Source organism: Aphelocoma coerulescens, chromosome 1A (assembly GCF_041296385.1).
Source record: "Aphelocoma coerulescens isolate FSJ_1873_10779 chromosome 1A, UR_Acoe_1.0, whole genome shotgun sequence".
NCBI classification, from domain to species: domain Eukaryota; kingdom Metazoa; phylum Chordata; class Aves; order Passeriformes; family Corvidae; genus Aphelocoma; species Aphelocoma coerulescens.
In genome coordinates, this window is record NC_091014.1 from 11075733 (window position 1) to 11098247 (window position 22515).

Sequence of the window (22515 nt, forward strand, 5' to 3'; positions counted from 1 at the left end):
CTCATTGTTCAAAACTGATGTGCTGAATTTTGCAGTTACACAAGCAGATCCACCCAGTTACAGGATAATGTGCTATTTCTAGTGAATTAATGAAATTACATACCACAGGTCACCATGCCTTCATGCTGAAATCCATGCCATCGCTGTGTCTTTATGATACAGATTTAAATCTCCAGAATTTGCTTTTATAGGAGAAAAAGGAAAACCACAATAGATCAAATAAAACATCTTCTTGCTTCTCCTCAAGCCCTGATACTCCAGCTCTCTTTGGGGACATGGTCACTAGTCCAGGTGAAATTAATTCAAGCAACACATTTAGGATGAAATTCAGTTTATACATGCAGAAATAGAAATGTTTGCCTCTGAAATAAGATAACAGAAAGAGGCTAATTTTAAGTTGCAGACTGCAGTATGTATTGCACATTCTAATCACTTTTGGGGTTTTTTGTACATTGGGACCAAAAATCAATAGATTTGTTTGTGTATGGACTATTCCCATATCAAATCTTTGCTTAACTGATTTGTAATAAAACTGAGTGCAGTATTGCCCATAAGGTAATTACCCATTACCAACTGGGTAACACATTCTAAATAACTTCAAGATTATTATCCTCTCTTTTCTGTATGGTGATGGTGCTACAAAGGACATTGCACAGACCTGTCTAGGTTAGATAGATTTTACCTGAACACATTTTAAGGTCTTGGCAATTTTCAGTCTCTAGGAGAAGAAAATCATAAAGAAATGGCTGCATTCAGTCCTGACTGAACATGTGGTGTGGTAGCATAGAGTTGGTCAGTAGCAATCTCTGTCTTGGGAGGATGATACTAACCACTTATCTAAGGCATCATTATGATACAAATATTCTGAACACTAAATACAACAGTTGAAAACACTTTATGTTGATTAATGTTAGGGGCTTTTAATGTTATGGCTGGTTCTTATATTTAGTTACCATGTCTCACCTTTTACTGAAAAATAGCAAAGGAATTCTACAAAGGTGCTGCTGCTACACTGAAATTCAACTGACTTTATTCTAGGTAGAAAATTGAGGAGTATCACATTTCTCAAATAGTCTGGACTATCACATATCTGAATGCAGGTTTCTTCACATAAGTTCACTAAAAGATTAAAAGAAATATGAAATTAAACTGTCAGTAAAGTACATGCTGTAACTTGTACCTTTGCTCCATCTAAGGAAGACTTTACTGAATCTGTCTCAGGGAATTGTCTGCAGTTTTGATTGTTTTGAATATCCACATGAATGTTAATTTGAGAGAAAGCAAGATAGAATTTGGAGTTCGAGTCAAAATAAGAGGATGAGGTCAGGGATTTGATAATTGGCATTTGTTATCAGCTTTTAGTTTCTTTTCTCAAATGTGTTAATAATGTAAAGGGATGTAAAGCTGTCAATAATTTATCTCTGCCTCTCTGTTCCTTGCACATGCACACCTAACCAGTAGAACAGGGCAGAACATTCAGAAGAGTTTCCCTCATGACTCACCTATGGCTCTGGAATCATCTCATGAATTCAGAATGGGAGATTGTAGCCAATCCTTTCCTAACAAATATTTTCATTTAGGCTCTACCCTGTGACAATCTCTATAGTGCATGAATTGGTTCTGCTTGTAATCAACAAAACTGAGGATTTCCACTCTACATGTACAGAAATAACAGAAAAGCATGGCTTACTCCTGCTTGAAATACATCCAGTCCTGTATCTCAATAATGCAAACAGAAGTGGGAGCAATATCAAATCCAATGAATAATTTATAAAGTATCAAATCTATCCACACGCCAAACAAGAATATCATCAAAAGGGAACATGACTAAAGCCTAATGTATGCACCAGAGAACTGTGCCGTGCTGACAGAGTTCAAAGATACTCATATGCAACAATGAAATGTGGTGAGGTTGATTTCTTGAAGATACTGGTGAGCCAGGTTCCAAAACACCTGACAAAAACACTTTAAATAATAGGTTATATAAACAAAACTGTAAATCTCAAAATCCTTGATCAATTTAGGTTTTTGAGGAAAAAGTTTAATCTTTTTTTTTGTTGTTTATTTCATTCTGCTTTTATCTTAGACCACATAATAGCTTTTGTCAGTAAGATGTAAGCCAGTTTCACCAGATGGCTTTATACTGTTTTCTTTATATGGACCAGAAAAGCAACACATCTCTTTCAGTGTTCTCCATCCCTTCTAATTATTTCCTGTATAACTATAAATGCACACTTATTTTTTGCACAGAAAGAATTTATCATCTTTAAAAAAAAAAAAAAAAAAAAATCATTGTTTTATAAAATAATAAATCAGGATAAATTAAAATTGTTAAGTGGAAATCAAATATTGCAAGGGAATTTCAGTTTCCTATTAATAACAATTTCAATATTATCCATAAATAATCAGAATGTTACTAAAACCAGTGAATTGATTTCAGGCCATTCAAAGCCATCTAAAATTAAAAGTGTTATTCCAGATAGAGACTAGGATGAATGAGTAATTTAGTCACGTTAATTCTTGATGTTGAAGAGGGAATTCAGCACTTTGGTGTGAATTAAATTTTAGATACTAAGGGCTGGGTCCTTATTTGTGGTATGCAGAGCCTTGCAGAAGCTTTCTACTAGATTATGTAAATTGTTGTAGAAACCATCAGAAATATCAATAGAACATGTTTTCTCATTATACTTTATATATCTTAATTAGTGTATGATTCAGCACCCATTAATATCCTGTGATAAGTTGTGCAGTCATGGAAACTTAAGCATGGAGAAGCTTGTTATATTTTTCTGGAAAGAAAATAATGTATTAAGTAGGAAAACAAAACTTATTGACATGTGGCACAGGAAATAGTGGTTTAACAGCATGGTAATAAATAATGTTTTTAAAGACCTTCTCCAGATCTCCCTGAAGCTGCTGGCAGTCATTCCAGGACTGTGTGTACTGAAAGAGCCATGCTAATGAGCAAAAAGTAGAATTTAGTTGTTGTGCTCACCACTGTGTCTATCTATCCAAAACAAAAGCTGTGTTACCATTCACAATAATCTCCAGAAGGATCAGATAGGCTGTAAGTAGTGTGCTGAGTGGCTTCTGCTCAGTTTATTTTGTGTGTAATTGGACCATTATTATAGTTTTTGTTTAGTTCTGGTGAATGGCTTCCTTTCCATTGTTGTTTTCAACCTGCTAATATAGATGTAGCCAAAAAGGGACAGTTTGGGCCTCATTGCAATCCAGGCTATTACTGAAAAGCTATGGTAGAACTGAGTCCAAGGCTTAGCGGCTCAAGTTTTAATTTAAAGAATTCTGCTGTAGATCAGTTTTGAAAAAATTATCTTCACAGGCTTCATTTTACTGTCTCCACTAGAAGTTTTGAGCATCCTCTCCATATTTAAGAAATAAAACCAAAGGAAAGAAGGAATTTTTAAATGTGCTGTTGTGATTTGTATTCCAGTTAAAACCCCTCAAGTGTTGTTACACAGACATTTGGTACTTTTGGAAATACTAGGGATAGTTTCAGGCATTCAAATTTTACTTTTTGGTGTTTAGATTGGTATAAATTTTGCCTTTATATGTTTCTGAAATATTTTACACACACTGTTTGGTCTAAAGGGCCCAGTTCTGAAGTGCTTGCTGTCTGGAGAACTGGTGTTAGCCTGAAGGATGTGATATGCTTACCTGTCGAGTGGTATTACATTAACATGTATGTGTAGCTCTCAAATTTTGCATAAAAAACATAGCTGAGTTATTTCTTGTGCTCTTCTGTTACACAGCTAAAATGAAATTTTAACCCATATTTCTGTAAATTTCAGTTTAGCACTTAGAAAAATTACACTGTAGTTTAAGGTAGGATGTGAAGGTTGTGATATCAGCTGAATTCTAGCTAAATGTTCCTATGATAGTTTTCAGTAGATAATTTATGTTAGCTAAAGGGCCATTCTGTCATACTGTGTGCCTTTAGAACATTGATACAGTTTTAAATTATTACCTCTGTCAGCATTCACTGTCACAGTAGTATATGATGTTAGAAGGACCCTTCTTCAGCTCCTGCATTCAAATTCTCTTTGAACCATCATCCTTTCACTTTAGGGAATGCACTTAAGGAGTTGAATTTACCTTTCATGTAAACTAAAGTAACATTAGCAATGTAAATTGAATTTTCTCTGTTGTTTTGAAATAAATCCAAATCATAAATTGAGATAATTCTCTGTTTATGAAGATTGTCTGAGACAGGTGTCAATTAAGACGGACATATTTGGTAGGGCATAGCCTTTTACTGGATGTCACTGGAAAGACTGAAAGTTTTGGCAAAGATATAGCAGTCTTAGTCAGTATCTTGATTTATATTTGCAATTTTATCTCAACCACTCATAATACAAACTGAAATGAGCACATTGAATGCAGATTTTGGAAGTCTCGGGGAATGTATGGATTTTCAGATGAAATTCCTATGGAAAGGATAGCCTGGAAAGAGACAAAAAATCCATCACTGAGCATGTGCTAACCTTGTAGGCTCATAAAATACTGCTGAATTTAACCTGTACATATCTAATTAATGATACTTAAGTTAGAATTTTGACATATATCTGTCTCAATAAATTAAATTCTCTCATTTCTGAAAATTTTCAATACTCTTATACTATCAGGTCCCAAAGGACCAGTCAGGTGGTCTAGTCTGAAATCATAGACAATACTGGTACAGATTTTGAGGTTTTCTTGTTGTGCAGCAGTACACAGTGTTCTCTGTGGCTGCTAAATGTGTACTGCTAAATGTGGGTAACACCCAGCTTAAAGGTTCTGTTAAGTGATAAGCCGGCTCATGGTTTGGTCACTTAGAAAAGGGTTCATTTTGTAAATGCAAAAAGAGGCAGCTACTCAAAGCTGATGGCTTCTTTTATATTCATGGGTGGAGATATAATTCTTCCATTTTGTCTTAGATATATGATTTTTCATGAAGAATCCTGGAGCTGCCTATATCTTTCTTTATTTCCTAGACAGAAAAATGATTGATGTCAGGAAATAGCTCCCCCAAGGCTCCTGGCATACAGTGAGAGAACAAATTGCAGAACATTATCTCATTCCCTGTAACTTTTCACATTTTTATTTGTGTTCGTTAAGCTGTCACATGGTTTTGAAAGACCCATTTTTTCAGTAAGGAAAGAATTCCTCCCCTTGCTGAAAATATTGGTAAAGCCTAGATCAAACAGTTGCAAAAGGTTATCATTCTTAGCATTTTCTTTAAGGAGACATAAATATTTACATCTCTCTTTTTTTTTAGAGAATATGCTATTTTCATGTTACTTTTATAATGTGCATTTTTTAGCTAAAGCTCTTGAGTCAGTGTACAATTATTTAGGTTCATAACTGACTTTTAGACTGGTATCTCATAACTGTGATACCATTACTATATATAGCAATAATTAACTTTTTTTTAAAATTAAATGTGTTGCTGTTAAAAAAGTTGTTTCATAGTCTGAAGTACTTGGGTCGAATGTTTGGTTCCATTGAAATCAGGGGTCAATTATAGTCAGCACCTGTTTCTTCAACACACTTAGCCGTACACATATGTATGTATAGACACATATGTATGTATATACACATATGTATGTATATACACATATATGACAGCTGGTGAGGGGTCAGTAGCTCTGACCCAGGAAGAGGTGACCGGTCCGGGGAGATGGTCCCAAAAGGAATCGTCTTCCCGAGGCCCGGTGTCTCCCCTCAGCTGCTGGCAGAGGGGCCCTTGCAGAGGCTGTCAGCTCTTCAGTGATTGTCAGCTCGTGATTCCAGCTCAGCTCTGCAGGGCACCTCCAGGCCAGACCAGGGAGAGATGAGAGGCCCGTGTGGCTGTTCCACATGAGGGAGCTTTATTGATCCGTACTCCGGCGAAGGGGAGCCAGGGACGGGCATCCCTCTGCCCTCATGGGGGCAGGGGGCTGGCTTTATAGGGATACAGGGGGTGGGTGTCAGAGGATAAAGCCAATGGGTTACCAAGGATCTGCATAGGGTCTCCCTGAGGATTCCGGGTTTGTCTTCTCCCCGTAACTGAAAGTGGCTGCCTTTCCAGGGGAGTTCTGCTGGGAGATTGAGCAACCTCCTTATCTCAGCAGATGTCCCTCCAGGGCAGGGGCTGGGCATACCCCACACATATATACACACACATACATGTAGTTTTATTGCCTTATATTACATGGTAATATGTATAAGGGTGTCTAGGTATTTCAACAACATATTACACAAATACAGACTTTTTTTATCCATACAAAATGTTAATATTTGTATAGTGCTAAGTCTGTTGTTCTGATTCATTATATTGTTTTAAGTAAAATACTTGAGATAAAGTTTTATATTGTTCCATACATTTTTTTTTTCTTTTTAGCTTCCCCATGGGTAGACAAAAGTCGAACTCCTAACAAAATAGACCTGTATGATGTACGCAGAAGGCCATGGTAAGCTTTCTTTTTAAAGGTTTGGTATATATATAATCACTTACTTTCTAGGTATTACTGTAAAAATATTTTTTTCTGCTTGTTTCTAATAGTACTTACTTTTAGATATTGCTTTTTTCTTTTTAAAACTAGTTAGTTTTTCTGAATGAACAACTTTCAAATTATACTCTGTGCTATGCAGTATATAGGTGTTGTACTATTGTATTACATGGACTTTTCATATGAGGATAACTATCAAATAAGTGTTAAAATCTCTGATTTTGTGCCAAAATCAAATACAATCCAGAGTATTAGACTGAACCATTCTTCCAGAATTCTGCAAGTGTTTAAAAATATGTCTCAGTGGTTTAGACCGGCAATGAAATTGCTAGATGGGTAAAAGATGGGAAAGCAGTGGGATTACTTCTCATGATTTTTTTAATGTAAGCCTCTGAAGACATAAAGCATATTGATACTTGTATATAGTTGGATATATTTTTTCCAAAAGAATGAAGTATTTTTGCCTAAGCTGGGCTGAGTAATAATTCATCTGTCATCAAGATCTTTAGCTCTGAAATAGCATTCCTGTTTTTCAGTTATGTGAAAACAATGAATTTTGATCAGTATATCCTACCTCCAGACTAATGTGGTTTAGACTTAGATTTACTTACTGGACAAAGCAAGAGAGGAGATAAAAACACCTGAGTTATTAGCTGCAACAAGAGGATTTTGTTGATTCAGCTAGTTTGAGTTTAGAGATCACAGAGTGTCTTCCATCACATACACAAAAGCGTGTATTCAAATTTGTGTCATTCATACCATTTATTTATTTCAGGTATATCCAAGGAGCTGCATCTCCCAAAGACATGCTTATTTTAGTTGATGCGTAAGTGTTTAATGTCTGAATATTGACATTAGAGGGATAAAAATACTTTGATATATTGAACAAATCTCTATATGCTGAAAAATAGAGAGAGAAGAGGTCCTGGTATGCAAGGTTCAAAAATCTTGAAACGAGCACAATAAATACATAATAGAAAAGAGTTCCAAAAAGCTCAAACCAAACCTGAAAGTTATTTAAACTGGAAGCAAGGAAATGTTTCTTTTAATCACTTTATTATTTTTCTGTTTTCAACTTAGTAATTACTTCAGCAATGAAGTGAATATTTCTCATGTGCATGCCAAGATTTGTTGGAAAGCACAAACCTAAAAATAAATGACTAGAAGCATTACAACAAATGTGATAATGATTTCATGAGCCTGAAGGTTAAGGATGTATGTGGACTTTGTGTGTTTTATGATACAGATTTCAAAATTGCCAAGTTTGGTTAGTATAAGATATTGCTAGAAAGTGAGCAAAGAAATTAATAAAAGCTCTCTGCCTCAGCAAGGCTTCTGTGATGTAGGCGATGTTGAGGGACTGAAGGGAGCATTGAACTTGATGTGTCAGATTGCTTCATGCTGAAAAGCTTCTCAGGCGTAGAATTTGCATTTAATGCTTTTACATGTGGTGAAGTGCTTTCATATCAGCAGTGAGTTTTATCAACATTTGTTATTTCTTCACTTCAGCTTAGGTTTTGCCTTGAATCAAACAAGCTGTCATTTGTGTCTTTGGAAGCCCAGAGCTGTAAATCTGTGTGTAGGAGTATAAAATGTTTAGACAATGCATTGGTTGAAGGTGGTAAACTCAGATATCTTGAAAAGAAATGAGTAAAGGATGTAGCATTATGACCTCATCTAAGACAAAGGACTGGGACTTTGACAGTTTTGGACTTATTTTAATAATTATAAATAGTTTAATAACACTAATGACTTGGAGAACTCAGGAGATAAAATGAAAATTTTAGCGTGAAATTTGATAGAAGTGCTGGTGGGTGAGCTTTGTCTCTATGTTTTACATAACATTTGCTAAATTCAACTTTTCTATTGTGGAATTTTTTTAGGAGTGGGAGTGTCAGTGGATTAACATTGAAGCTGATCCGCACGTCGGTCATTGAGATGTTGGAGACCTTGTCTGATGATGACTTTGTGAATGTAGTTTCAGTGAGTATCTGTTCTTTCCACAAAATTTGCATGGTCAGCAAAGCCAAAAGCAAACTATATTTAATACCAGGTGTGGCATACTTGAATGTTAATCTGCAAAGAGACTTAAAATATGTTGCAAAATGACACACATAGCTTTTTTTTTTTGGTTATAAAATAAATTGAATGTCCTAGATTTTTTATTATATATACATTTGGGTGAAGGGCAAAAGTAATTTAAATAAACATCTGCATGGCCAAACTCTCCTTTCCAATATAATATTGTGGTCTGTATGAAACATCTTCCATTAGATTAGTATATGCAAATTCTCTTGAAATAATTGCTGGGTCCCAGGTTTTCTACACAGCAGATATTTGGATTGCTCATGTTGTCTGATGCATAAAGAAGATGTACACCCATATATCTGACCTGCCCAAGAAATGTAGCTGAGAAGTTCTACAGTTAGCAGCTTGATGGCTGGGAAAACAATTTTTCTCATAATAAATAATAAAATAGAGGGGGAAATCCTTGAAGAAAGTATGGGCAACTTTCCATTTTCAGGTGGATACCTTGGATGTCATGTTCTAGTCTTGGGCAAGGCTTTTTTAATTTTTTTATTAAGCTGTTCAACTGTAGAGTTTTGATTCTAAGGATTTGAGAACCTTGAGATATTCTTAATAACAAGAGACAGCCTCAATGATGAGTAACTGAAATGATTTTGGAGATAATTTTCAACCTGTAGAGTCATGTTGTAGCCAGCCTGAAATATAACTAAAAGAAATCTTTTTTAAAACCACTTATTGCTTCATGGTTTGCTGACAATCTAACTAGAACTTTCTGCAAGGAGCAAATAAGATCTTACTCTCTGTGGTGTTTCCTTAGGCCATTTTCCTTAGTCTAAATTGAAGTGAAAAAAAAAAAAACAAAAACAAAAACAAAAAAACTAATGTTTTTTAATGTTTTTTATTATTACTAAAGGAAATAAACTTCCCTGTAACAGTATTGGGGAGCTGAAATCTTAGTTTCACTGATTAAAAAAAAAAAAAAAAAAGCTTGTAATCCTAAACTGATGGAAATTGATTAGTATGTTCAGTGGAACTTTCCCAGCTTTCACTGCTGGAAAATCTGAACCCCTACTACCTCTTGATTTACAGAGCTTTTCAAACTCTTTTGTTACCTTTGCTCCAAGGTGATCAGAAACAGTGTATCTTAATGCTAAGCCTTACGTAGGGTATTTTATTCAGTAAGGTTCCCTGTTATTCTTGTGAGGCCTCAAGGTTGGGATTTGTGTCAAAAAAGGAACAGAAATCCTCAAATATTTTCTACAGTACATTTTACCAGGGGCTTTTTACTTACAATATATGAGCCTTTTTTTTTTTTTTTTTTTGAATGAATGCATTTTAGAGACTCACATCAGAAATTTGACTGAAGAACCCAAGAGGACATTTTGGTTGTGCTGTTTTCATCATCAGAGGAGGGCAACACTCACAGAAATGTGCATAATAGAACATGATGTCTCTAAATCTTTCATAAGATGCTATTTGGTGTGTTGCACACTTATAATTTATAAGTCTTTATTAGATCCTTTCAGTATTGCAATTACTTTTGTGTAACCTATGTTTTCATGTATTCAGATGATTTATGAATGGAATTGTGTTATGACATGTCTATAGTTTATTTCTCTAACAGACAGGAAATCATATGCTATAGATAGGAAAAAAATGGTTATACTACTAAAAGGCATTCTACAAGTGAGAGAAGTGAACACAGAAGTTTGGTCATTTTTTAAAGATTTATTTTTAAATATGTCTTTTGGTTTTTAAAGATTTGAAAGGATTAGTTTAACAGTTAGATAATCTTTAAAGTCTTTTCCAACATAAATAGATCTATGATTCTATCATGATTCACAAAATATTCCGTAATGGAGAAGGCATACCTCGTGTCTAACTCCAGTGCATTCTTAGTAAACTTAACACCCAAAATATCAACTTAAACATTTTGTTCAAGGTGAAAAAAGTGTAGATTTGTTCAATATTTTTTAAAAATTTATTCAATATGTTGCATTTTTTTGCTTAAGAGCATTTTCTCCTGAAGCATCTCAGTATTAGACATGATTGGCTAACCAAAAAGTCCAAAAAGCTAGGTGAAAATGTTCAGATAACACAACATTAGCATGTGGGTATGTGAACACTAACTGGAAGTTATCTACAATTTTTCTTTCCCTCATGGATCTTTTGGCCTAAAATATGGCAGTTGTTTTCTGGCTTGTTAGTTTTAATAACCATAGAGTCTTTAGTGAGTTTACTAGAGAGCTGCTTCACTGCTAACCTCTGCCAAGATGTTGTCCCACAAAACCCATATGTGCGATGATTCATGTGCACAACTGAAAGACATGGATTTAAGCTCATGTCAATCACTTCTTAAAAGTGACAGGATGATTTAACAAACTGTGCCTTGTATATGAGGCATTCCTAGGGAAAGAAAGCTTAAAAGTAGATGTGTTAAAAACATTAGTTCAACTGAATAATCATAGTTCCTGCATTTATTTCCAGGGAAAAAAAGGTTGAATGAACTGTTAAGTCATGAAATGATAGCCAGGGGTTAATATATCATGGTTTCCTTTGGGATTTGCATGTTCCTTATCTGAAGTGCTGTGCTTTGTTGCAGGCAGAAAACCTGCTGTTTAAAAGAGCTAAAATGTATGAGTAATACAGCTGTTTTCCCACTAATCCGGTTATAGGCTTTGATAGCAGCGAGCGGTAGATTATAGGGGCAGCAATTCCATCCCAGCACGTCATGATTTAGTGACTTGGTTTCAGATGTTGACACAGAGAGTGTAATTTATTTGTGATTGTGAGTAGTGTGCAGGAGAAATGTATTTCAAATCTGCAGAGGTGCAGAAAACCACACAAAAGAGAAGCCTCCCTTACAGCAACAGATGTGTTAAAGGTCAGGAGCTGTTGCACTTCTTAAATTCACTTGGCCTTTTTAAAAATCCAAACTAGTATTTACTGTTTAGGAACTGGAAATTAAATGTCATGAGCATACAAGATAGAACAGAATAATATTCTGGGAAAATTGACAGCTCATCTCCTGCTTTTATGTAGTTCTGCACATTGAGTAAACTTAGAGGGAAGGTAAATTCTGCATGACTTGATTTCAAAGAAAAAGCTATGCACCCAGCCTATGAAATTATTGTTGGGGATAAAGAAAAAAATCTGTGGATGATACCTCATTTCCCATTGATTTTTAATAGCAGTTTTTCATGTGATTCTACAGCTCAGTGGTTGCAAACCTGTTTACTTTGTCTCTGTTCTCCTAAACTGGTAAAATCTTTATGCCTTCCTAATTAAAATATTTCAATAGTCTAACAGAGGGAAAAGAAAGTTTTGTAAAATCTTTTCAATATATCAAAGGGCTCCTTTCCCTTTCTGCTACATCAATCCTGTATTCTGCAGTTCACATTGCACCTTATATTATCTTAAATACATGAAGATGTTCCTTCCTTCTGGGAACTACTTCCTTAAGCTAATTTAAAAAATTAACTAACATGCCATGGGTGGAAACTTTAGCCTGAACTCCTAGCGGAGAGAAGAGGATTCTAGATTTTACAGCCAGGTAGCTTGTCATGCTTATATTATCTTAGCTAGAAATTTTAGCTTTGTATGAGTGTACTTCAGTTACCAAAAACGTGTCGAATTTTATTTTAAAATAGCTTAAACTTTATTTCCTTTATTACTTCAATGTAATGTTTTTAGAGGACCTGAAATTAAATCACATACTTAAATAGTGTGACTTTTTTTTAATTTTGTGGGTTTGAGTTTTGACCCAGAGAAGTTCAGTGGTGCTTAGTTTTTCCAAACAGCATCACTTCTTGAGGGAGAAATTAAACATTATCATGGTATCAGTGGTACTGAAGTATTTCTGTTGGTGGATTTAGAGGAAATGATAAAGGACTCCTGTATGAAGGGGTTTGCCAAAGTTCTTTGTTTTTTACTTTCCCATTTTTCTGAATGGACAATACTAAAGAGAAAATATGAAGATGCCTGCCATATCTTTCCTTATTTGACAAATAAAAAACTAGATAAAGAGTCAGGTTCCCTCTACAATAAGTATGTCTGCATAAGCACCTCTCAGTGATTTAATCGTGAAGCATTCAGGTAGCTTCAATTAAGTGAACAGGCTCCTAATCATCACAGCTGTGTGAGGCAGTAAACAAATACATGTAATTCCTTTTTTTGGCAGGGGGTATGGCTTGGGTTTTTTTCATAGTCAATCAAAAGTGATAGAAGGACAACTTAAGGGCTGAGTGCTGGGCTTCCTGATTCTCTTAACAGCAATCTATCTAACTGACCTTGCAGTTTCTCTTGAATGGAATGGTTCATTTTCAAGAAAAGGGGGAACAATGATAACTGCAGAGAAACATATCTTCATAGCAATGTTTCTTAATGGAAAATCATTAGCATTCCTTAATGGTGGGTCATTATCTTGCATCTTCCATATTCAAGGAGCAAGTGAATTGAATGTGGTTTTTTTCATATAGGTATATTTAATAAGCACTGTAGGGGCAGGGTTAAACAAAGTTCAGAGAAGTTATGATCACAATCTAGTATTCAATTTCTGCATTGCTAATAATTACAGGTAGAACAAAGCTATCTGTCTATGGAAATATATGTAGGGGAAATATATCTGGAGGACATGTTTAGCAAATGTAATGAAGATGAGTATTCTGCAAATAACAATGGAGACAATTTGGAAATTACGGAAACCAAGGAATTATTAAGAAGTTAGAATTTTCTTTTTAGCATCATGAGTTACAGCAGTATAAAAAGTGTCATGGAATATTTATCTGTCTGCAGAATTAAGTTTCTTTTTTATCTTGCCTTCAAAAAGAAAGTCAAGAAAGCATTCAGTAAAGATGTGTTAAAGTCTTTCAGGTGGGGCTGGAGTTGAGAGGAAGATTAGTGTAGGGAGGATAATATATTAGCTGACCTTTTTGAAATGAAATTGACTTCAGTGGGATCCTGATCCTCAGGAAAGCAAATTACACAGTTTTTTGTCAAGAAAAAAAAGTGAAGGACCACTAGGACTCAAGCTTTTTACAATCTTCGTCTGACATCATGAACTAGAAATGCTTGTACAGCTTCAATGACATGGCTAGAGACCACTCTTCATCTGAATAGTGTATGGATTGATGGTTCACTTTCCCTTCTGGAAAGCAAATTTAAGTAATTGAACTCAGATTTTGTCTGTATGACTCCTTTCTTGTGTATACTGTTACATAAATGTGGAACATGTCACTAATTTAGCACAAGAAGGATTGGCTCAGATTTTACAAAAAATATTGTAGGTGTCTTCTCTGAGGACTGAAAGTGTTTTACAGGTGATTGCTTGGGTCTAGAAAGCATCTTCTCACATCTGAGTGCATCATCTGGAAGCTGGGTTTGAGGCATACTCACAAACTCAGAGAATTCAACCTTATTTTGGTTGTTCTGGGGCACAAAAATAATTGGTCTAATTAATGATTTCATCACAGATGAGAAATTCTGTTGCTGGGGAAACTCTTGTATCCATAGATTCTCAAACCTGTCAGATAAAAAACAAGAAGCAAGAAGCACCAATTGAAGCCAAATAGATTTGAATGGTGTATAACTATTTAATATGCCTCTAAAAATTGCAAGGAAAGATTCTTGTTGTCTTCATATCCATATTTAATGCCTTTCTGGAAGATGCACTTTAAACAAACATCTACCACTGAATGTAATTGTTATGGTTTATTGCAGAAGTAACCAAGGGAATTTTAACAACCAGTGATATGTGGGTGGTGAGACAGTATGCAAGGGGTCAGATTGGAGTGTCTTATTGCTCCTTTTAGCCTTAAATCAAATAGAGGTAAAGATTTTTGTTTGCTGGTGGGTTGCTTTTTTTTTTTTTCCTTTTTGTTTCATCCTGCAGACTTAAATGTTTGTCCCAAGTAGTTGTTCATCATCCACCTTAGTTATTAATGGACTGGAAAGTACTTCATCACTCTTGTGTGATACAAATATTCAAAATAGTAAATATTGCAAAGATTTCATGTTTGTGAACAGGGAATACATACCAATTACTGTTTTCTTTTCTCTGTATACTTAACAGTTTTGCCATGTCTGTCTAGCAAAAGACGTGTTAGGTAGTTAAGCTTTCTCTTATCTTTAGTGTAAGTAAAAATTTCTTGTTAAGTTCATTTTCACCAGACCTGCAATATTTTCTGTAAATTAAGACCAAACAGCAAATACTCACATAAAGCAGACATATACAGAATTGTCTATGACAGAGAGGTGAAAATGAAGTGTTGCTTATCTGTCCCAGTGATAATACTCCCTGTGGTACTTGCTTACGTTTCTTCTGGAATATCTGGCTTAAAATACTATCTCAGAGTGTAAAAACGAATATAACATAAAAATTTTGTTGATGTTAGTGCAGGGTCAATTCTTTGCTCTCTGAGAATTTTAGCTTGGATCAGGGCCATCTCCAGAGGCCAAGTTGCCATGTTCGCCTCAGAAGCATGCACAAGCTACTGAGCCTTTGTAACAGTACAGCCAGACAGATCCCACACAGAAGATAATCACATTTTTATTCAAAGACCCTCTCGCCATACCTGATATATTTCTACAGGATTTAGGAAGAAAGGACATGTTTCAACAATTTTTTCTTAATTTCTCATTTAAACTGAGCCTTACATAGCTACAAATATGACAAACTTTTAGAACCTGAAGCTATTTTTCTGTTAGAATTAAAAATTAATAACCAAGCCATCTGAACTCTGAAATTTATTTATTTATACATATATTATTTTACCTTCTAGGGGAAATCATATCCTGCTAGATTCAACACCCCAAGAGAGCTGAGCTGAGGCTGCTGCAGCTCTGTGCCGTGGAGCCTACCAAATGTCTTCCCAATTGGCACAATATACATGGAGCACATGTAAATACACATATATACATAACACACACACACACACACATATATATATACACATCAGGCCATCCACACAGATAACACAAACAAATGCACAGCAGTCATGCGAGCACACATACAAGTTTCACTATGAGAGACCTCTAGGACCAGCACTTCTATCTTACACGACCTTTTATCTCCAAACCAACCAAATACATTCCTCTCCTTACTCTTATTTAAGGGTTCTTCCCTTAAATATTCCATACTAAGTCTTGTGCAAACCTGAAATGCACTTTACAGTTATCAACTGTAAATTTAGCTTTCTGTAGAAGGAAAATGTTCAAAATGTATCTAAGATAGAAAAAAGACATAGAAAGATTTGGAGAAGGAATAGGGCAAATCTTAAAATCTGTTTCATTTTAGATCTGTCACAAAGCATTAATTCTAGGGAATAGAGTGCTTGAGTGCATGAAGAGCCAAAGGGAATGGAAATTAGAAGCTCAAATTCTTCATCAGGATGCCAGGAGCAGGAATGTTGCTGGAAACTGTACATTTATTACTGTACAATATAGCTGACATCTCCAGATGACTAGAAAAGTCACCTCCATTCCCACTTTGAGGGATTGCTTTGGGCATCAATACACATTTTTATTGTCTCCTCTTACAGCTGTCAAATGTCAGGGAGTCAGACTTCTAACAACACATGGCATGGGTGTCTCTGATTTCCAAAATAAATCTGAGCTCTCTCTTAGTAGTATTTAAAAAGAGTAGTTTATTAAAAGTTAGTCTATAAAAAGTAATATTTAAAGTGCATAGTGTAGTGGTATATAAAATGATTTGCTAGCTCTACCTCATGGTTCCACTGGTTAATAATTCTATTGTCTCTTTCCAATATCTTAATTTTCAGCAAAGCACAAATCTCACTTAAGAGGTCCCTGCTTTGAAAGACATATCATTGATCTTGGGATGTTTTATGGCATGTCAGATGCTGGACCAAAAATGAATTGCTGCATCAGCTTTCCAACTAAGAGACTTTTATTAGGCAGCATCGTGATAATATAATTAAAAATTTGTGGTGGGAGAATGGTTCCTTGAACAATAAACCATTGTTCTTTACCAGTTCAGAAGAGGTTTGGCTGGGCTGGCTTTGATAATTCTTCTGGAGAAAGATGACTCACCATGTTGATGCAAGAAGGCTGTCCATAAATTTTGAGACAAGGCAGAGGCTATTTGTTATGTGATCCCCCTTTTAAAAATATACTTTCTATAAAAGACATCTATTGTTAGGTAATAATTATGTGTGGCAGTGTCTTAGTTTGGAGTGAATCGAAAGGACGTCCTAACTTAGGCAAAGCATGAATGGAATACTCATCGACTTCTCAAGTCTCACACTTTCAAGACTCACAGTTTTCCCTCCTGTCTCTCACTTCCCTGCCTTAGCAGCAGCATCTCCCATGTCAGCACTGTGCTGCTGCAACCTCCTCACTGCTCTGGAACTCCAGGCACCTGCCCAGCTAGGCACAGTGCTCTGCCCTGAAAGGGGGACAGGGACATTGAAGTCAAGATGTGAGAACACAGAGGTGATACTGTAGCCCCCTGCTGTCCTCTGCCATCTGAGCTGATGCTGAAATGTCTGTCTGTCTTGCAACTTCTTGCACCAACTAAAACTTCATCTTGATTTTGATGCCCTGAGTAGGAACCTCACATATTCAGGGAATTTATAGGTAACAGTTAAATACTTAAAACTTTATCTTTGATGAGCAGTGGGGAGACATGAGGAAGGAAAGTTCAGTGTGGACATTAGGAAAGTTCTTCACTGAGAGGGTGGTGTGGCACTGGAACAGGCTCCCCTAGGAATTGATCATTACTCCAAGCCTGTGAGAGTTCAAGGAGTGTCTGGACAATGCTCTTAGTCGTGGGGGTTTTGGTAGTTTTGCATGGAGCAGGGAGTTAGACTTGATGATCCTTATGGATCCCTTCCAACTTGATATATTCTATGATTCATCTTTTTGGCAAGGATGCTTCATGTTTTAAACAACTTGAATTTGACTGAATGAAGATTTTCTCTGTCAAGTGATAACAAAAAAGTGTCTACAAAACAATTTTCTTGGAAGTATCTTCTTGTCACATCTTTCTTCCCCAGTGCTTCTGGGGAGCAGTGCCATGCAGGGCAGGCTGCAGGGCTGCAGCACTACAGCTGTGCTGCAGTTAACATCAGGCAGATTTTCCTGGGAGATGCTGAAGTTTACAGTACTGAATTTTTTAGTTGAAGTCAGAAACACATGATTTTAAGTAAATAATACATACTAACTTAGCTGCAGCAGCATAAAAAGACCGTAAATTTCACCTTGCTAAGCAAATTCACCTTTCAGCCTATGCAGATGTTCTGGTTGTAACTCTGAGACTGGCAGTGCAGCATCATACTTTCTGGTATGAACATTAATCCCGTGGTACTTAGTGGCAGCTTTTCATTGATCTATGTGCAGATGATAATATTGGTTATAAAGGTTAACAAAGCTAACTGAGAGCAGACTTCAGCCTATTATTTGGTCTTTTTCCTAATATTTGTCTTCTATTATTCTGCAATATTTCCTCAACAGCTATTTAGTGATCTAATAGCTTTATTGTTGTTGAATTCTGCTAACTCTGGTCTATAATAGACATATGTATGTCTCACAGTGAAAAGAAATGTGATACATTTTAAATTTCAAGAAATGCCAATAGTGCAAATTGGCATATAATCCTAATTTTGTTTCATTGATACTTGCAATACAATTTAAGAAATGCAGGTCCTAGAATAAGTTTCTTATATTTTCTTTACAGTGTATATGTAGGATTGTACTGCAGACTCTCTGTACATAAATCATAGAATAGGAGAAAGAAGTTATTCTATAGGAAGATATGAATGGTAAATTTTGATATCACATATTATTTTCTGGCATGTCAAATTACCAACCTTTATTGCTTTAACTGCCTCAGATTTTCTGTGTACTTAGAATTTACATGGGAATAAAACATTGCAAATTGCCTTCATACTATTCTCTAAATGGGTTCTGATAAATATTTATAATGTCTTCTCACTGCTCAAATACTGATTCTAACTGGCCTTATTCAAGATTCAGTTATTCTTGGGATTAACCCTGAAATCCTATTACCAAGCCTAAAGCAGCAGGGAAAAAAAAAAAAAAAAAAAAAAAGGAAAAGAAAATGACAAAGCTGGATTACCTACAAAATGAAAGCCTGGTGAAATCAGATCTATTTCACTATTGCTCATTTAATATGTATAGATACAACTGGGTCACCAAGCTGATTTAGCCACAAGGTAGAAGTAGCATAGCAACAAACCTCAGCAGACTGAAAGTCAGCAGCAGTAGTATCTGAGTAAGTCTTCAGCAAACTCACTATATTTTCCTCAATTTTCAGTTTTCCTGTAATGGTGTCATTGATTTATTAAGCTTTTAGGGTCTTGGTATTTTAAATGTGTAAATTTTATCTCTATAACAAGTTTAAGTATAGAAATTACTGCCTGTTTCAAGTTTATATGATTTTCTATAAAGGATAAACATTTATGAATGTTTAAAAATTCACAACTTACATACAGCTTAAGTCAGGTTCTCATGTCATGTCAGAAATTTTGGAAAGGGAGTTATTTTCTAGGTTTTTGATTTTTTAACTTAGAAATGCAATCTCAGAAGATTCTGATTTAACATGATATGTTGAATCAATAGATGTCAGTAAACTAACTGAGAGAAGAGGGAGGCAGTAGGTAAGGATGGTTGGGAAAATCTGCAATTTTACAAAGACCTGGTCCTACATATTTGGTGTATTTGTTATCACTTCTACAGATTTTGGAGGCACAGAAGGACATTTAGAAAGTAGGCAATTTTACAGTTTTTCCATAATTTTCATCCTCCTAGAGCTGGGACCTCTTTTGTTTAAGATGTGGAAATTTTCCTTAAGGAGGAAGTTTAGATTTTAATATTTGTGTTTTTTCAATCATTTGAAACATGATTATATTTTATTGGTTTAATTGAAATGAGAATTTTATGCTGCTCACAGAAAGCCCCAATGTCCTCCATCAGAAATGTCAAATTCCACATTTCATGGTATCTGTAAGACCAGTTCAACTTTTTTGTTTTAGTGCCACCTAGTGAACAAAGCTTGAAAGATTTTTTGAAGTTTTCAATTTATTGGTGTTTGTTTCTGCATGTTGCAGTAATGAGGTGCTTTACAGAAGATTTAGTTCTTTTCAAACTGAATCACAGAGTTTGCACTGATTCCCTCTATTTCTTCTCATGAGGATTTACATAAAGTTATTTCTATGCTTTTTGAGAACTGTGGCTTTCCTTAGTGGAATAATGCTTTGTGTGGAAAGCACTGACAAATGTTGACTAAAGCTTGCTTTCTTGATCATGTCAAATAATTAAGCAAATAACTGTATATACTTGTATTTATATATACATAGATAAATAGATAGATTTGTATGAAGACACAGCAGAAAAAAATTTCACTGTCAGAAACAGTAATAAGCACTTTCTGATAAAGATAAATTAATGCCCCGATATTACTCTTTAGCTCTTTAAAGCATTTCTTTTTTGCTGCTCTTTTCAAAGCCTACTTGTTTTGCTAGCAATACATAAATGTGAATTCTAAGACAGTGCAATGAACAAGATTCTCTGTTACCTTTCATAAAAGAAGCAGCATCAATTGAAATGTTTTATTTGTATTTAAATAACCTCCTACACTTGCCAACAGAATGATTGACATTGGATTTTGGATTTATATCCCTTGTATTTGTATCCCTTATTTATCTCCTTGGGAGATGGAGATCTATTTAGAATTATGGAGAGGGATAGATGGGTATACAGAAGAGAATTTGAAATATTCATCAATTCATACATTGCCTGTGAAATCAGGTATTTTTCTCTCACAGTGCTGTAGTTTTCAGAATAAATGGCATTAGCTGTATGTGCATTTTGAAGAATTTTAAGTGATAAAAAGTTTATGGGAATTCATGCTTTAAAAATTTGCATCCTATTTGACTGTGTGGTTTAAATGGCTTAAACAAAATAACTACTATTAAATTAAAAGGCAGATTTGAGGATTTGGAATTGCTTGCACAAAGGAAAGGGAAGAAGCATATTCTTGTAGTGGGGAATTAAGATTAGAGCTTGTGGCCATGCCTTCACCTTGGATTTACTTTTTTATTTCCTGTTGCTTCCCTTTTCTCACCAATGAAATGAGAAAAGTTCTGAGCTATTCCAGAAGGAGCCTAAGATTCTGAGCAATGTTTGAAAATGACTGTGATGTTTAAGTGTGGATGTGTGGATGGCCCTGGGAGTTACATGCTCTGTGTAAATTCCTAAAGTTTGTCAGGTGGGGAGAGGTTGACTGGTATCTGCAAAAGGCAGATTTATAAAAGAAGTTCCCAATAGACATGGCAGTTTTCATCTGCTAAGCAGGTAATAGAAAGAATGAAATTTTGGAAAAAGAAAAAAAAACACAATATATTATAAATGGTTTGGTTTGGGTTTGTTTTTTCTAATCTATTTTGTTTCCTGTTTCTTTCCCAGGCTGCTTGACAGCTTTGATCTTCCAATTTAACCATCTCAAACATTTTTCAGCCCTTGTAAATCCCAATTCTGAATTTTGATACTTTCTTTCTTCATTTCAGATGTTTTCTCTGGGGGCGTTTTTTCACCCCCCTTCTTTTGCGTTATACTGCCCTCTTAATGAAAACACCTGTCTGTAGGATCTTTTTATTTGTTTTTTGATCTGCATATCTACAAACTGCTTAGAGTGGGATGAGATACAGGAAATAAATCATTATTTCTGTGCCACTTCCCTTGAATCCTCTAGTAACCTCATCTTGAGGTAGCAGTTTTAGTAGTTTTATTAGAAGGATTTCCAGGTTGTGATTGTGGAAAAGAGGAAGTTTTTGGCAATGCATAAGTAACTATTCTGGAATTAGAAGAGGTTTTCAGTATGACAGCCTTCTATTTTCCGTAAGTTCAACTCTTGGGGCACTATGGATTGCAGGGGTCCATGTGTCTGGAGGAGCACACAGCTCAGTGGAACTACCCAACGGAGGGGAAAGGTCTCAAGCATTTAAATCTTTTGCTGGAGTTCTGTATAATTTTTCATTGTTTTTTTCTCACTTGGTTTTCACAAGCTGATCCTTTTCTGAATTGGAAGATAAAGTCCTTGTAAGACTGTCAGATTAGTATTTCTGTTTCCGACCTTCACCAGAATGACAAAGTTCAAGCAGCATTAGACTCAAAGCACTTCATTTGGAGTTTCATGTTAAGTTGAATTGGTTGTCTTATCTTTCAGGTTATTGAGTTGCCCCATATATGGCCAAAGATTGTACTGGTGGGCTGAGGTCAAGGAGGTCAAGTTCTCTTGACACTTTTTGTGCCCCAGCAACAGGCTTAATTATTCCTGCCCAAACCTGTGAAGAGGAGGCCTTAAATTCCTCAGAATGGAGGATTGTTCTGGGACACCCCAAAGGTGGAAACTGCAAAAGGATATAAATAAATGGGGTAGTGAGAAATAACCTAGTGAAAACTGCATCTAGGTCCTATACCTTGCAGGTTTAATTACAAGACAGATTTCATTATAGTAATACTTCATGATACTTTAAAAAAAAAAGCTCAAGGTTATCCTGTTTTCTGTGATTTATAGCTGTTTCATAAGGAATAAGCTTATCATATACTTGAAAAAGTAGAAGTTCTCATTGGTGGTGACAGACTGTATAGGGTGTCTTTACATTTTAACAATTGAATGGTTTGCCTCCAAATGTCATATATTGTTTTGTAAGTGAACCACTGAGCCCACGGCATCATAAAAACATGCCTTTTATTTCCTTTTACTAATAGCACTTTTGTTGCATATGTTTATATTTATTGCAATAATTAGGGGGAATACCAGGCTGATAAATACCCAGGTGACATACGTCATATAGATACACTGAGTACTTTGTTCAATAAAGTATGGATTGTAGTTACCTTAATTTTACACCTTTGATAGGATTTGATTTTGTAAGAACATGGACTTTCTGAAATGGCAACTGGTTTTTGAAAGCTTACATGTTCTTTCTTCAGTTAAATGCTAAGTGATTGTGTGTAT

The 22515-nt window shown here is 35.4% G+C and overlaps 1 protein-coding gene across 12 annotated transcripts in view; it reads left to right on the forward strand.

Moving 5' to 3' along the window:
- Window positions 1–22515, forward strand: part of CACNA2D1 (calcium voltage-gated channel auxiliary subunit alpha2delta 1) — a 368603-nt gene that overhangs the window by 261600 nt on the left and 84488 nt on the right. For all 12 annotated transcript variants that reach the window (XM_069035534.1, XM_069035542.1, XM_069035561.1 and 9 more), the window contains exons 8-10: window positions 6380–6449; window positions 7264–7314; window positions 8372–8471. In XM_069035534.1, coding sequence (XP_068891635.1) covers window positions 6380–6449; window positions 7264–7314; window positions 8372–8471 — 221 coding nt within the window. The remainder of the gene's footprint in view (window positions 1–6379; window positions 6450–7263; window positions 7315–8371; window positions 8472–22515) is intronic.